We start from the raw sequence: 17,500 nt of genomic DNA on the forward strand, positions 1-17,500 counted from the left end.
TGAATTCGTCACCTCAGGATGGAGGATTTGTCTTACAACCGTTTAGTTTTATAGGATCTTTGCTATGAAGAATTTAATCCTGTTGTTTTGTTTGTGTGTCACTTAATAAAAAGCTTCCTGTCCCCTTCGCAGTAATTCGTACTCATCAGAGCCTCCTGGTTACTAGGATGTTTGGCAGAGAAACTGGCTCTCAAACAGGACGAGTTCTGAGCAAGTAGGAAGAAGGAAGTGACTGGGGGCTTATGCCCAAGTGTTTTTTTTTTTTTTTTTTTTTGATTCTGCCTACTTGTCTCACTGAAATTCTCTTTTAACAAGGAAAACAAAGAGTCGATCATTTGGAGGTACTTTTTAAAAGGCTCATTTTATGCTTTCTTTACTGTTTTTTGTTTTTTTGGGTTTTTTTTTTTTTTTTTTTTTGCTCACTCCCTCCACCCCGACTTGCTCACACAAATAAGCAGGACTCCTACCACGGATAGGAAATGGTCCACACAGTCCCCCTCTGGGCTAGCTGGGCCAGGAAGTAACCAGCCATGGAAGCATGCACGGAGAGTTTGGGGTAAAACTCTGGATGGGAGCTTATAACAAGCCAAATGAAACTGAACACGTCAAAACTGTGGGCAAAAGGAAGCTGAAAGACAAACCAATAACATGAAGGCCATGGTAGGTGAGATGGACACAAGGACCAAGCAGACCACTAAAGGGAAAGGAGGAGGAGGAAACTGGCAAGGGCCTGGCCCCTCTCTACCTGAGGAAAGCTAGCCCTGCCCCGTGGGGCTGAGGCGGTCGCCTGGTGAGAGCAAGTCCATGTGAATTAACATAAAGGATGGTACAAAGGAAAAAAGAAGCATTGCAAATTAAAAAAAAAAAATACATGTAGCATGTGCCTACCATTTTCCAGATAAGAAGGGGCCGTACCTTCTGACGGGTCTAGGCGGCGGGCCCGCCTCCCGTGTTTGGAATTGTTGTGCACAAACATGTTGTCAGACACGGCCAGCACGTGGCCGTCCACGTTGACTGTTGTCGATACAACGACCTGTGAAGACGAAGTGGATTTGAAAATGGAGTTGGCACAGGAAAGCCTGGGCGGGCGCCGTGCGAGCGAGATAAAAGCCAGCTCAGAGGCTGTGCTTCCGAGACTTCACTTATTCTGGAAACTCTCCACTGACTGAAGTGCATTCACAGCTGCTTTTTTTTTTTTTTTTTTTTACTAATGGGGGGTGGGTTGTTTGTTTTGTTTTGTTTTGACTCAAGATTGCTTCTTTTCAAAAAAAAAAAAAAAAAAAAGAAGAAGAAGAAAGAAAGAAAAGAAAACCTGCTCCACTAATTAGGGTTTAATCTCTTATTATGCTAACAAGTGGATTCAATTCAGAGAAATATTCTCCTAGCCATTAGCTTCCGAAATACCCCTCTAGCCACTCATTTGAAAACCTCTGTTTTGATTGATCTGCTCACATATTGATTAGATAGTTTATCTAATTTAAATTAGTTCACTTGAGACTAGCCTCTCTTGAAGGCCTAACAGGGAGGACTCAGTTGTCTCCTCTCCAAAAAAAAAACAAACTTCATAAAATCAGAGTTCTCACTGCTACCCCTGCCTCTCCCATTCCATCAGCAGATGACCCCTGGGTCAACTATACAATTATGTTCAACGTCTAAGAATGAAATTCTTTGCACCTGAAAAAAAAAAAAAAAAAAAAAAAAAACCAACATAACTAAATTTGAATTGTGGAAATGTTTTTCAATCCAGGAAAATGATCCTTCCTCAAGCTCATAAAAAAAGGTGGCAAGGGCCCGAGAGAGGTTCAGAGCATGTCTAAGGGAGAGAGGGCAGAGGGAGCTTCCTGGCTGCCTCACGGGAGGAGAAACTGAAGCCACCACACAAGAGAGCCACCTTGCCGCGGCCAGCCGTTCTCTTCCCAGTGAGCTCACGGGAAGCCTCCCAGAAATGGCACATCTCAGCAGAGCAGGCAACAGCAAAGGGCGGCCTCTCTGCAGTGTGTCTAACACGGCTGCGTCAGAGGACCTGGAAGAGCAAAGAGCTGAGTCTACGTTTAGTGTAGAAACTTGAGCCTGGAGTTGACATAAAAGATGCCTGGCTCAAGCAGTCCCAGAGCCCCACCTGGCCAGGTCCTGGGGCCAGCTCCTCCTGAGAGCACTGGGCCGGGGAGCATGGAATGAAGACTGCCAGATAAATAGAAGGTAACAAGCCCATGCTAACAAGGCTTCCACAAGCCTTGGTCAGTAGTAACCAATAGCAAGTCTGTTTCCGATATAAGAATACGTTGCCCCAAATATGTCTACGACAGAAAACTGGGGTAAGAGATTCAGGGCATCAGGAGGTCTCAAAACCACTGCAAGGACCTTTGATAAACCTGAAAATGGCAACTAAGACAAAGCCTATTAATAAAACAAGTGAAGCAAATTGATTTCTGTAGCTGATAAAAGAGAAATAAATAGTTTTGCCAGGTGCAGTGGTATACACCTATAATCCTAGCACTTAGGAGGCTAAAGCAGGAAAATAGTAAGTTCTGGGCCAGCCTGCGCTACACAGCCAGACTCTATCTCAAAGAAACACACACAAACAAGTAAACAAGTACAAAGTATTTTAAGTGTAAAAGAGGATTCAAAGTTACAAGCCTATATAAGGATATGTGTGTTAAAAAAAAAAAAAAAAAAAAAAAAAACAACCCTGACTTTTAAAACCTTAGCCCCAGGAGATCATGGCGCAGGGGCCCTGATACTATACACACCCTCAGCAACTGGGGACACTCTCCTTGAATTCTTTGCTTCCTGTGTCTGTCAGGATGAAAAGGGCTCAGCAACATCAGACTGTCTGAACTGAAAAACATGGTCGGCACAGCCATGATGCCCACTCTAGTTTGAGGTTTAATCCTCTGTTCTGAAGATCTGGCATTGCTCTGAGCGCCTTGCCACCACTGTGGTGTCATCCATGGCCTAGCAGTCTCTGTCTGGAGGACCTAGGGGCTATTCTGTTTGTCAAGGACCTCCCTGGGTTCTTCCTGTCTAGCCTACCCTGAGCATTAAAAAACAAAAACAGAAACTTTCAGGAACATGTGACCTGAAAGTATCAAGACATAGGCTTGACCAATATATGTTAAGAAAAAGACATAGGAAAAGGCAAAAATAAAAATATTTAAAGACATTGTCTGTGTTCTGTCATCTATGCAGAAATCGGTCACCAGGGAAAATGGAGAAAACAAACAAATACACTGCATTGTCAAGTATGGGTCAACCCTGCAGTGCACTGATAGGAAAATACAGGGACTATGGCACCACTGCGAGCATCAAGTATCAAGAAAGCCGTGATGTGCCCGAAGTGCAGGTGAAGCTTCTGAGAGGCTGGGGAAATCGAAGTTACCAGAGTCACTATGGCCTCGCAATGGGTAGGGATGGACACTCTGCTCCATCACGGCTGACACAAACAGAACCCTGCTACTCAGCCTGATGTGGCCTCCTCTGCCTAGATGGAGCCACTATGCCCATGCCTTGTGGTCTCTTGTGTTTAAAAAGAAAAAAAAAAAAAAGGCGGAGGGGGGATCCTGGCCCAGGAGTTTACAAGAAACGCTATCCCCAGTCATGAAAGTCAGTACTGGTGAATCAGGGACCTGCTTCCCTGAAGAGCATGAAGGCAGAAGATGGACATCACCTACTTCTCTGAAGACCTGAAGAACCCTACATAGAACCCTACAAACCCATGGAGCCCTACAAACACTGTGACCTACTTGACCAACAAAGTTGACATCCCAAATGAGACTCCCTCAGTAATGTAGCTGATCTAGGATTCATTTCCACTGGTACTTGGTTCTTCTGATTTTACAGTGAAAATCAGCAAGACAGCCTATCTCATACATAGCGGGCCCAGGATCCTGACTGGGCCTTCCAGTCATCCATAAAGACAAGAAAAATATTCATGTTGTCCTAACTGGTCCTTGAAGCCAACAAACACTGCTCTCCCTTGCAGGACATATTACTGTAAACGGGCATGTGCAAGCCTAGATTCAGAACAGTCTGGTAGTGGTTGGACTCTGAATGGAGGGAGTTAGTAGACACGTTGGACCTTGAAAGCTAGAAAAATCTGTAGAGGCCTGTGCTAAGTGGGTGCAGACCCTTTAGTAGGAGGCTCCAGACACCAAGCATATCCACCATGGTCCTCTTCCCACTCGCCAACCCCATACAGGACAAGCAATCAACCAGCTATTTGATCCCTGAAATGTGCATCATCAGTCTGGCCAAGTTTTCAGAGCTCGTGCCACATGATCATCCCGCCTTCCCTGCCCCTGTGCGGACGCGTAGGGCTGGCATACTGAAAGCACTAGATCATCTAAAAATATTTTGTTTATTTTTAAGTTATTTACTTAATTTTAGGTGTACGTGTGTGTGCCAGAGTATAGTGGGTGGACCACATGAGGGCAGGTGCCCTCGGTGTTGGATCCCCTGGAACTGGAGCTAGAGATAGTTGTGAGGCCCTATGTGGGTGCTGAGAGCTGAGCCCAGGTGCTCTGCGAGAGCAGTAAGTATTCTTAACCACTGAGCCACATCTCCAGTCCCTTATTTGCCTATTTTTAATCAAACTAATCAAGTTTAGTGTGCTACCACCCTTGGGGAACTGAAGAGCTTTCTGAACAGTTGAGAACCCTGAAGATTCGGCAGGACGGGCAGGTCGGGCCGGCGCCTTTCGGGGGCGCGGTGGGTACGTACCTGGAACCTGCGCATGTCCCGAGGGTTGCCTGCATTCTTCAAGCAGTTCTGGTTGCACTTGAGGAAGAACTTTAGAAAGAATCTACAAAAACACAAAGAAGGGAGAGTTAGGGCTAGCCCATGAAACTACAACAACAGAGACACTCGCACAGAAATAACAGAAGAGAGCCCACGGATGTGCTGGCTACCACCCAGGGGGTGATGCTGAATGCAGCTGCGGGACTGGTAGGCAGAGGCTCCTGGTCTCCGTTCTGAGTGGCAACTTGCACCGCTGCCTGCCACTACAGATTTCCAGGATTTATAGTAACAACTGTCTTTCTGAGGGACCACTTCCTGCAAGGATCTTTTCCAAACTATTACCCTTTAGGAAGACAGCCACCCCAGACAGGGACACCAGCATCAGCCAATAAAGATGTAGAATGCCTAGTAAGATTTGAATTTTGGATAAGCAACAGCTGACTTTTAGTATAAAAGTATCCTAAAGTGAATCTAGGTAAAAATATCAAAGTTGAAATTCTATTGAATGTGCTACATTTATGTGGAAACCCCAGTTCCCGGAGTTTATCTAACCAAAGCAAATACACTATCAAAGACTAAGTTTTAAAGTTACAGTAGGGGTATGGGCACAGTCAGAATGAACTTTATACAGGTAGAAAATAGTCAAAGAATAAATTTAATTTAAAAAAAAATGGTTCCAATAGGTTAACTCTCACAAAAGAAATGGGGTATGGGGTGACCATGATTTCTGTGGATGGTCTCTATGTGTTTTTAAGGGTCTAGCTGGTGGGTTTGGACACTTTCACAAAAAGTCTTGCTCAGACAGAGCACAGGAGGAACATGTCCCAGCCCTGGTGGGAGGGAAGAGGAAGAGACCAAGCATGGAAACCAGCTTCACCTCTCATCAGACCTGGCCTTATGTTCGGCAGAAAGACTCAGGAGTCCTGACAGTGTTTTGAGAGGCTTTGACAAAAATACAATCGTCTCATTTTTCCCATTCCTGCACAGTGACAAACAGATGCGCTGCCTTAGTATGAACAGGTGAACACTAGGCAGCCTAGCTGTGAGACAACCGCTCATGGATCTTGTCCCTGCACAGTCTCCATCTCTACGTGCAAAGGCCACGTCCATCGCGAGTAGAAGGTGTATTCCCGCTAGCACATCACCACTGTGGCTAAGAGCCTGTGCAGCAAGGCTACAAAAAATACCTGCTCTGTTTTCTCCCCAAATGTCACCTGTCTTGTTTAGAAGTGACTGATGTTTTATGGTACTTCATAAAACTTCCTTGAATTCGGTCTTTCATGTTCAGAGCTCTTCGTTAGTGATTACAATATGGAAAAAAAATAAAATTAAAAGACTCCACAGGCTCAGGCTCGTTCCTCTTCCTAACACATCCTGGAAGACCCAAGGAGGGCAGAAGAGAATGTCTTTGACGAGGCTAAGAATGGTGGCCATTCAATTAAATTTTCTTACATACCATGAGTCCTTGCTACTTTGGGCCAGAATTTACATCTTTTATTAACTCACCTCACCTATACACTTAGCTCACAACGCCTCTTAACACCATCTGCCATCAGCTAGAGCGAGTCACTTGATATTCCACCCACCCATTTTTCCTAACAACCACTGTGCAATTAAACTCCACACGTTCTGCGGTGAGGTAAATTAGGCGCACCTGCGGCCACACTGCATTTGAACTGCATCAGAAAGGGCCTAACAAGGTGAGGGCGCCACAGAGTTATCGTCCTGTCAGGCAATTAGGTTTTCACTTCAGGGACAGCCACACGGTGCAATTATGCCCCACATTACCACCCAGCTAATCTTCTGAGCAGGCGCCGGCCGAGAAGCTGCTCATCCGCAGAGGTACCTGCGCAGAGCTGCTGTTGAGGAGGGGGGGGGGGGTTGAAAACGAAAGATTTCTCCCCTTCCTCAGGAAGTCGCTCTAAATTCCTTGATGTCTGTTTAGCCAGCTTAGTGCTCCTACCTCTCAGACAGCTGAGTGGGCTTTAAAGATATCCTAAGCCTCCCTGGGCATTCTGGGACTTCAACTGTCACGACTTCACAGGTAGAAGAGCAAAACTGGGTGCGGGATGTCACAAACGCACCGCACCGCGGGGGCACCGGGGCAGCTGGGAGCCGACGTGGACACAGACGTCATGCTCACATGTTCGTGCTTGTTCTCTCTCTTGCATGTAGAAATCACAGCTCTGCTTCTATGCAGAGTGTGTGCTGGCAGTGGTCCCAAATACGAGGGAAAGATCTACTGGGGAGAACCCCTCTGCAGACGAGGATCCTTCCCAAGCTCCCAGACTCCAATGAGACACAGTACACCACAAGCCAGCGCCACCTTGCCAGGCCAGAGGGAAACCTCCAAACGCAAGAGGTGCTTATTTCAACTCTGGTTTTGCTTCTGTTTAATTCTAGGAGGAAATGAAGGATTCATAGGGCTGGGGGGAATGCAGCCCAGCCAAGGCGAGCCTGCTGACACTGCGCGCTGTTGCGTGGGAGTGGGCGCGCTCCATGAGGTGTGCTGTTGCAATGTTCGGGAAAGGGGTTGGAGACTGAATGCCCACGCACGAAGTCCAACGGTAATTCCCACATCCTTTACTCAATTACCCTTTAATTGGCTGTTTCCTAAGAAATATCTGACAACCACTTTACATATCTCACTTCCAGAGTCTGGTACACAAAGGATTTAATACTCCTATCATGAAAGGAAAAAAAATCCTTCCTATGTCAGAAAATCTTTGGCTTTAGCACCAATAAACTCTTTATTATTGCTAAACGTGGATTTGCTGCTGGATCGCAAGGAAGCGATAAAAATCCTAACCTGTCATTAGTACATTATGCCTAATTGTGTACAGTGTGTTTCCCTGGCATCTGCTGGCCCAACGTCAAAGTGACCGTTATGTGCACTAATTCCCTGACCCTATCTTTATTTCCCTAAAGAGTCATCATCTTTCACAGTAGGTACCAGAGTAAATCAAGCTTGAAATATGGGCTTTATTTACTTGTTTCTTACAGGCAGAGGGGAAGACACTAGCTAGAGACAAACTGCTGGTCGCCAAGCTATCCCCAGGAATAGTCCACTTGGAAACATCATGAAAATTTCCAGAAAGTTCTCAGGCAGAGGGTAAGATGCCATCACTGTGGTAATAGACTTTCCTGGATGTTGCACAGATGAGGACAGACGCCATGATGCTATTCTCGTCCCTTCCTGAGAGGGCTGATTCACTGTTCTAATGCCTGAGGTCCCGGTGATCGTGGGCTGGGAACATGAGGACACAGAAAAGCCTTTGCCTAGAAGAACAGTAAGCCTAGCTCAATAGCCTGAGTTTAAGTTGGAGCTCCTCTCCTGATGCTGCAACTTATCCTCCTGCTGTGGAAGGGTGTGGCCTATAGTACCCAATGAGGAACGCTCAAAGTTTTGTTTTAATGATGTTGCATCAGAGACCTAACAAACAACTCCAATGTTAATGTGAGTACAGGGCAGCAGAGGAATGAAGCTGCTTCAGGAGAGGCTAGAAGTAATGGGACCCACCATTTCCACCAGAGCCCAGTGTGGGTATCCCAGAAGAAGGGGTGAGCAGAGCCCCCACCACAGTAACTAATTTCAAAGTCAGCTCCATCTCTGTGTGTTTAAGCTATGAATTAGTTCATTTATATTTACTTTTATGAAGCTGATTAACCGAAGCTTCTCTATCTGATGAAAATCATTTTAATTGTAGTGTTAGGCTCCTGTGTAATATCCATTACATTATGAACTGTTTAAATTCTACATGGGTATTGTGTAAATTGGCCCTTTGTGAGCTAGCAGGCAATTAGGACCAAACAGCTCTCCTTTAAACGGCTACAGAACTTTGTGGTGGTGTTCAGGACAATCAGAGACAAAGGAGGCTGTTTAATTGTAATTTAATGGAATATCAAGGAGTCCGTGGCATTAGACGCTGGCAACAGAGAGCAGGAGAGAAAAATTAACTGCAATTATGTTTGATTAAAGCTATCCTTCTCAATAATCAGCAGTCCTGACAGGCCATGGGGCTCTAGTGGGCTCCAGGATGGCAAAAGGTGTTGAGCAATATTAGGGCCAATAAAGGGGATATTAGCATAGCTAATTACAGCCCTGCAAAACCTGTAAAGGGGGCCTCTGTGTATTGTAATGTGGGAAATAATTGGCCAAGGCCGTTATCAATTACATAAGGAATGAATTTGGTTTGTCAGAGAAAAGCTGATGAGATGCCTCTCATCTGACACCAGCCCTTCCTTCATGTTTCCAGGCGGCTCCAAACTCACCCACGTCCATCAAGAGCTGGGCTACCAGTGGCCAAGTCACTGATAAAATTGGCCTGCCAGCAAGGGTTAGGTAATTAATACCACTCACCTCCCTTCCTCCCTGACACTGGTGTTTTTACCTAACCGAAGCCACTAATCATACGTAATGATTTCTTTCCCTCTGGTCAAAGGAAAAATAGATCGGCTCTGTAGAAATGTGGCAGGCTCTGAGGGTGTACCCTGGTGACTGAGGTGGACAGGGGAACTTGGAAGAGGTCTCACTTCAAGCCCCTTCAAGCTCACTTGGCTGCGACTTATTTGAAGGGTACAGGTCCTCTGAGGCTCTGCAGTGCGCTTTCGGGATTTTTACTTAGTTTTGGTTGTCAAGGGAGAGACGGTTCCAGAGTTTGGTTTTGCCAGAGTTTGAAAACGTGAGTGAGTAACAGTGCGCTGGACCGCCTAACCCCAAGTATCTTCATGAAAGACCTGTGGTCAAGATAAGCAGTCCCAAGGTGTTCCAGCTTCTCGAAGGTTAAGGAACCAAATACCGAGAAAAGAACTCTGGCTTCTCCAGGATCCCCCTGCACCTGGTTCCAGCCTGTCGCTGGAGGCACGACCTTCTCCTAGCCCCACAGTCATGTGCAGCCCAGGAAACTGGAGGCCAGAAGGAGAAATATGGGTGATTTTTTTTTATGGGAGCTAAGTGTTCTTAGCTGTAAGTCTGAGCCTTTAATGGGCAATGCACTCGGGTGATGGTGTGTAGGGCTCCGGTCAATCAGCCAAAACCTGGAAACAGTCCTGTGTAAGTCAGGATGTGCCAACACTGTGGGCTTCAGGGAGGGACACACCCAGCAAGATAGGCCCCCATGACTCTAGTTACTACTATTTTAATACATATTAACTGAAGTGAGAAAACAAAAAAAAAAAAAAACAAACAAACAACAACAACAAAAACGGGGAGTGTTGGCAACCCACCAGAAAACTCGGCTTCAAAAGGGACAGACACTCCTGTATTCTGTAATGAGACAGAGCCTTAGCTTTTGCCTGTGAAACACACATGAAAATAGCAGGTCTCTTGCTCTCTTGGGATGTTCCAGACCGAAGGAGTTGTGAGTGGCCGCTAAGGGTAAGCTATTGCTGCTGTGCATGTGTGGATGTGCATGTGTGCGTGTGTGCAGACACGTGGCATGTGTGCATGGGGTGGGGAAGGTGAGGAACAACTGCTTCCGGTTTGCGAAGTTTCCTTTGGCGGGTGACGAAAGCTTTCTGAGCTAGAGAGAGGTGTTGGCCCTGCAGCCTCATGAGTGTGCCAAGCGCTACTGAACTGTTCACTTCCCAAACGGTTAATGCCCTGCTGTACGGCAGTTTCACTTCACAAGTCCCCGCCGCAAAGGAGAACAGCATGAGAGGGGCGGAGCGGGACTGAGGCCTCTGAGATGTGGGTGGCTGAGACACTTTACTGGCTATTGAAATGAAATGGTTAAGAGTCAGATGAAAAAAAAAAATAGAGGCTTTAAGAGACTTTCCCCTGACTGATAAGAGAGTGGCCGAGTGAACCTGAGGTCCCTGCTAATTGCTGGCAAGTCCCTGAAAGCAGTGGTCCCAGCTGTGGTGTGTGCACGCCGGGCCATCAGCTGCTGGAGTATTGACTACTGAGCAATTCTAGCCGATCAGGTCCAGGCGCTGCAGAGACAATGTGCCTCCCTCACAAAACCTGTAATGAGCAGTTCCTATACACGACTACATTCTGCTGACATCAGATCTGTGCACTGAGATAGTACACAGGTCAATACGTATCGGATTTCCAAAATGCGAGGGTCTTAATGTCAGGCCTCTTTTTTTTTCTCTCACTCCTGCCATTAGCGATGACTGGGCTCATGTTCTTTAATGTCATACGGGAGGAAAATTCTGCTCCATTAGTCTGATTTATTCTTCAAATATGCCATGACAAATTGCCTTAACACCAGACTTATTAAATTCTTGTACATTTCAAGTTATGGGTCTCACAGACATGTAGTGCCTCAGTGACGTCATCAGGAAGGGGCCAGAGGGTGACAGCACTGAGTTTTACAGCGCTGACATACATGCTTTGTTGGGGGACACTGTCCCCTATTTTCCATGAAAGAGGTCAAGGTGGCCTGACGCCTGCCAGGGAAGACCTGGTGTCCAAACGATTTGTTCTCCCATCCCCCAGCAAGCACAGTCCTCTATGTAAATGCAGATGGAAGAGGATTGGGGAATATCCATGGCTTGACTTGCAGTTCAACAATTACTGGCCTTTGTCTGGGGATCCTGGCTCTGGTGTAGCAGAGCCTGTCTCTGGTGGACTCAAGCTATTTTACTTCCCTTCGCTGTAGTAACCACACCGCATTAACAATATTTGTACTACAATCGCCTAGGGACCCACTTCCCAGATTCTATCACTTCTTTATCTCCTGACAAATACCTCACTATCGAACATTATTAGGTTTAGAAAATTAACCCTTCGCGCTCTACAGCCAGACCAGGCCGCACCGTCCCTCCAAAGAGCCTTATCACTAAATTTCTGCTATAATGGTTTTTCTGTTCATCACAATTTCAACCGCAGCTGTCAAGAGGCACTTACAGATACTGTGATCTTGTACTTTTGCGATGATTCTCATTAAAATGATGCCAAAGAGATCTGATGGGATTTAATGGTTTTGCCGGCCAGCTCGATACCCGCTTCCACAGCAGAGCTGCACCACGTGCTCAGTGCAGAGGAATCTGTGAGACTTGCATTAAACTTTTCCGGGTGGTTTTAATGTGTTCAGATAAGTACAACCCAGGCAGCACTCTAAAAGAGAATGTACCCAGACTTGCAGGCTTTGTCCGTGCCCTCCTCTGCTGGCTGTCAACATTCTGGTTAGTGTTTTCTCTAACAGTCCCTGATATTTTGTGATAGTTTTGAGAAGGTTATCTGTTTAAAAGAAGTCAACTGCAGAACACAAAAGAAACGTGAAGTGCAGTATATTTACAGAGGGGGCTCTTGTTTCAAGTGCCTATCTCCCATTCCCCCTTTACCTATTTCTCTATTTCTAATGGGCAAAGCGCATTGACATTATTTCCCCCAGCAGATCACTAGCCCTGTCAATCAGTCTGTATTTTGTCTTGCGCTGTGGGCTCATTAAAACAGCTTCTTCTCTCCCTCTGGACACTGCTCTATTTGCCAGCTCTGATCACGAAGCTCCTTATTTAAGAAAAATGCCAGCATCACTTGGCTCACATCAGATACACCCCCTGACTTGTTGCCAGCTCCAGGGGAGACTTTTACAGGTTGAACAGAGATTAGACGGCCCTGTTTGGGGCTTCAGGCCTCTCTCCACCATCCATGGGTGTGTTTAGGGGGTCTCAAGTCAAGGCCACTTTTGTCTGGACGTCCTGGTTCCAGCTCCCCTACAAGCTTATTTCCGAGGACAGCATGAGGCTGGGTTTGGGTTTGTTGTTTGTTTTTATTTTATTTTTCCAGCCTTCAAGAGGAAAAGATCTTGTCCATCTTTTCCTGCTTGCTATACATTTATTTCCCTCCATCCACATCAGCTTGCTTAATTAAGAACTATCCTCTTTGTAAGCTGAATTATTAATAAAAAAATCACATTTTAAATCAAGCCTGTGCATGCACGGAGGATGTCAGTGTCGAACCTGCCTATGCTGGCTCTCTAGCCTTTTAGGTCCTGATTAAAAACTTATTAAAACATTATAAATGATTAATGGGAGCACAGCTCTGAGTGGCAATTATTAGTTTTAATGCAGGTAATGCAGCTTAATGAGGGGCACATGTGCGCAAAGCCTTAACTTCATTACTCCTGCGTGTCAACATATACAAGAGAGATGTGTGTACAGGGCATCCATTACTCGGAACAGCACTGAGCCCGCTCTCTTCACCTCCCTTTGTTGATGAGCCAGGAGCCATAAATTAATTCCATTCTGGGGCTCAGGAAGTACCAAGGTGTTAAAATCGTGATAAACCCTGCTCGCCTCCACCACAATACCATGCAGCTCCTGGTTGGGATCTCACATGTTATCTCTTCAGCCGTCCTGCAGTGTATGGGAATGTTTCATTGGACTCTTTGTAGGTTGTCATTGTCTGCTCAGGAATGAGATCCAAGGATACCCCAAGCTGATGGGGTCCCTTTCCTAGTTTCATGGGGGTTGCAGACGAGATGAGCTACATCCTGCCGTGTCAGATCCCCATTGATATGGTTTTCGTAAATGGTCACACATGATCCTGATTTTCTTCCCAGCACTTCCCTCCTGTGCAGGGTGGGTTGCAGGAGAAGCAGACAGACAGACAGACAAGATGCAGAGTCTTATCCCCTGGCAAAGGAGGAGCCCTGAGAGTGGATTACAAACACATAAGGAAACAACAGGCAAGACCTGGCTGCAATCCGGAGATGGCAAAGTAACCCTGGCTGAGGAAGAGGTGGCTGAAGAAGAGGTGGCCAGTGATTAGAAGCATTTAGGGTGCTGACAAAGAAGCTCATACAAGTCACCAGCTCCATCTGGGACCCTCCATCCTGGGCTCGCCTCAGCCCACAGCTGGGAAGCAGACCACTGGGCCCAACTTCACACGTCACCTTTTATTTTCTGTTTTTTTGACAAGCAGCTTGATCCAGGCTGATCTCCACTATCTGTTTGAAGAGTCTTCAGGACTATTTGCATCATTTTATCGCTAATGTATAATATATGGCTCTAAAGTGAGCCTGGGCGCTGTCTTGTTACTGAGCATAAAAAAGTAAGGGCAATAAAGACACATTAGTTCTCTGGAGCACGGCGGCTATAACGCAAGCAAGAAGGTTGCTGCTTAGAGTTAAGAGGAGGCCTTTCTGCCTGACTAAGACAATGGAGGAGTAAAGAAAATGTCAAATCAAGAAAAGCTGGATTTAGAGATGAGGCAGCCCGGAATGACGTTGGGGCCATATTTTGTGAAACTATAATGCAGTTGGCAGCAAAGACCCGTGTTTCTGATTCATCCAGGGCCGCATGGCAAAGCTTTGTCAGTCTGTGCAAGGTATAAATAATTCAGGGTGAGAGATGGCAATTACAGGGCCCTGCACAACCAAAATGAATATTTTATGAGGACTAAAACTGCTCTGGAATGAATCATACACATGGAGTCACACATGGCGAGTGGGCTCATACACGCCAGCCCTAAGGAGAGAGAAGCCCAGGCCTTATCTCCTTTCAGAGTGTTGACTATAAACCTGGAGAATGGTAATAAGCAAACAAGAAACAGGCTAGCCTGCCGGCGTGCCCACTCCATGCTCCAGATAGGCACTCAGTCCCTAGGACACATGGCAGGGAGGCACCGGCCCAACGCATAATGCAGATACTCTCGTGGTACATTTCATAAGTTTGGCTTAAAGGGATTTCTGAATCAGCACCCAGAGTACTTCATTGTTTCAACTACTCAAACTATTGGCAGGTTTATGCTGAAACCTCCCCATCTACAGAACGGAGCTGAACTCAGGGGCAGGGAGGAAGGCCAGTGTTGTGCCCCAGTGAGCATCTTCAGGCGGTTAGGAAATGCTAAGTGCAAGCACTGCATGCTCTCACCTTCCTCTCCAACAGAACAAGGTGTTCCAGCTCCTCCCGAGTGTTCAAGGCCTGAACCTTACATGATCAGGGCCCACTGACTAAGGAGCCAAGCCCATGTCTTCTGTATCCATGTAGCCAAGCCACAGGCAAAAGTTGCTGCCCACATTTCGAAAGCGGGTACAGAAGTAGGAATGGATAGGGGTAGTTACAGAGACCTGAAAGAATGGTTTCATCTGTTAGGTTCCCTTCAAATGTACTTCTGCTGAGTTGCCAGAACAAACAACAACATTGTTTGTGGCCACCGATGCCCAGGCCCACTGCTGAATAGCCATTGTGTTTGTCCAGCTACTGATACCTGCGCTTTTGTGGGGAAAAAAGGCCGGGCCGTGACATCAGCACAGCACAAGTGCTCCTCTGTGCGAGTCCCAGCACAGGCCCGCCCGCCACGGTGGGAACCTAACACAAGATCCCTCTGAGAAGCGTTTCTTTAAATCCAACTCCAATGCATTGTTTATGAAAACAAGGCTATTAGGTATATTAATAATTTGATAAATAGGGATTTGCCCTTAATTATTCATGAAGAACATTTGGCAACAGTAAAATTATATGCGCAGAACAGGTTTATAAACCAGCTAATTATAAATTAAGTATGCAAGAGAAAATTGCTAACCTTGAAATTAAAATATTTTATGATTCTGCAATTACAAAAAAAAAAAAAAAAAAGGTAGAGAATTATCAAAACCCCAGTGTGAGCAAAGAATACGGTAGCTTTGTACAGATGGCAACATGCGGGCCAGAGGAGTGACAGCAAAAGTGGATGGGAAAGGCCCTGCCTCCCCCAGCAGCCCCTGGAGAGGAAGTTTGCTCTTCTCAGGGCAGATTTCCAAGAGGGTAGAATCTGGAAGGACACAACTCCCCCCACAGAGAGGCCCCGTCTGGTAGCAAAGACAGGGCATGCCTCTGCCTGCTGTCAAACCCCTGGCCCCTGAACACAGAGGCATCCCCTGTGTTCACACAGCTGGATTGGGACCCACAATGAAACCTGCTGGTTCCCCCACCTCACTGCTGACATGCTGGGATAAGGTCCACAGTGGATGTGGGGTTCAAAGGACAAGACTGGAGCTGATGACCCAGAAGTGCTGTCCCACTGATGCCCACTAGAGGGCGTCTGCATTGGGGAGCAGGAGAATACCATTGTAGATGGACAGTGGGTCGAGCCCCTGCACTGTCTATAAGACAGGGGACAGAGACTCTCCTTCCTACCCCACCTCCCGGGAGCAGAGCTATCTCATCAGTTCTCTCAGCCCTCGCCACAGAGCACAACTGCCTTGTCAGGGCCTCTAGCTACTTCCCTCTCCAAAGACCTCTGCCGTCCCCACTCCCCTACCCTAGGTGGACAAAGCTAAGCATCCAGAATCACATGCCAGTGAGTGTCACCTAAATCTTCCTTTTACTCATTGAATAAGTGAAGGTGGGTCTGAACTAGTCACTGTTTAATGACGGGCTATCCCCTCTCATAACTTAGTTGGACTTCAGCAGAGCACCCATGATGGATAATTAGAGACCGTTGAAAGGGTAGAACAGGCCGTATTTCTTAACTCCTCCCAGAACTCATTGATGCAGAAGGCAGTCCTGCCCACCTTCCCTGAACATAGCTCAGTGACTACTGCTGAAATTCAAGGAAAATCCACTGTGGTGCCCTCTCCCTATAACCGCCATGAAATGCGCTTGTGCGCGCGTGACACACACACACACACACACACACACACACGCACACGCACACGCACACACACGCACGCACACGCACCTTGGTTACAAAGAATCTTGACTTACCCCAGAGTCAAGAGTACCACTAATTACTCACATGGCGAAGGGAACAAAACGGGAAACACTCCCATGCCAGAGTCTCTGACACGGAGACGCAGCTGCAGGTCAGGTGAGCAAGCCAGCCAATCGGGGAGGTCTCCAGGAACTCGGATAATGAAATTTTTTCATGTATAAAATCCTTAATCAAAATGCTGGTGGTGTCATCTTGTAGTACAGGCATTACAACTTAAAATTAATATACAACAGGGCCCTTAACAGGACAATCACCAACCCACTGCATGAGACACAAGCTGCCGACTATGGCCTGAGCCTCCAGACCCAGCTGGCAAGCCAGCTCTGTTCCCAGCACCCAGACCTCACTGCGCTCATCGCTACCAGTCCCTGAGGAACCCTAGACCTTGAGGAGAAACCAACAAAAACCGGGTGCTGCTGTGAGCAGCGCTGCTAAGGGTGTGACGTGCTCAACAAGCAGTTACCACCTGCTTTGGGGTATGGCTTTAAGCCACCTCTACTCAATTAGCTTAACTCCATCAGCTACCATCTAAAGAATATTTTTATCATTTGGGATAGACTATTTACCATGCGATAGGATACATTACTTTCTTTACCTCTGGGATGCCCCCCGGATGCCAAGCAACTTCCCCTAACAATGTTTAGATTGCTTACAAAGCTTCTCTAAATATTTGCCGTGTATTTAGCATGCCTAAGATTTGCCTGTTATCCCAAAGTCTTTTTGTTGTAAATTGCAATTTTACAACTTCATGCCTGTGATGTATTTTGACAAAGCTCTGCTGACACCCTCTATTGGCCTCCAAAGGCAGAATAGCTGATACTCCACGAGCCACCAGAGGACTCTCAATTTGTTGTGAGGCCGTCACTACTTTGCCATCCTCAATCTGCATGGAGAAAGATTAAACATTCAATTTGTTACTTGATAGGCCACAAGGTCCGCCACTTACCATACAAATGGAAAACATTACTGTCATCCCTCAACTTGCTTGCCTGAGTATTTTATTATTTGTAATATTTACTTCAGGGAAATTATGATTCATGTCATATTTATCTTCATGAAAAATGAGCATCTAAATGGAAATCACCTTTTGAATGTACCAGGATATAGTGTAATACT

The 17,500-nt window shown here is 46.4% G+C and overlaps 1 protein-coding gene across 4 annotated transcripts in view; it reads right to left on the reverse strand.

Annotated features, from left to right (window-relative positions):
• The window catches only part of Ebf3 (EBF transcription factor 3), a 117,465-nt gene that overhangs the window by 35,367 nt on the left and 64,598 nt on the right, over positions 1-17,500 (reverse strand). For all 4 annotated transcript variants that reach the window (XM_055608835.1, XM_055608834.1, XM_055608833.1 and 1 more), the window contains exons 7-8: positions 4,720-4,801; positions 916-1,033 (exon numbers count right to left, since the gene is read on the reverse strand). In XM_055608835.1, the coding sequence (XP_055464810.1) occupies positions 916-1,033; positions 4,720-4,801 (200 nt within the window). The remainder of the gene's footprint in view (positions 1-915; positions 1,034-4,719; positions 4,802-17,500) is intronic.

This window comes from Psammomys obesus, unplaced genomic scaffold (genome assembly GCF_907164565.1).
Source record: "Psammomys obesus unplaced genomic scaffold, mPsaObe1.curated_primary_1811, whole genome shotgun sequence".
Lineage (NCBI taxonomy): Eukaryota > Metazoa > Chordata > Mammalia > Rodentia > Muridae > Psammomys > Psammomys obesus.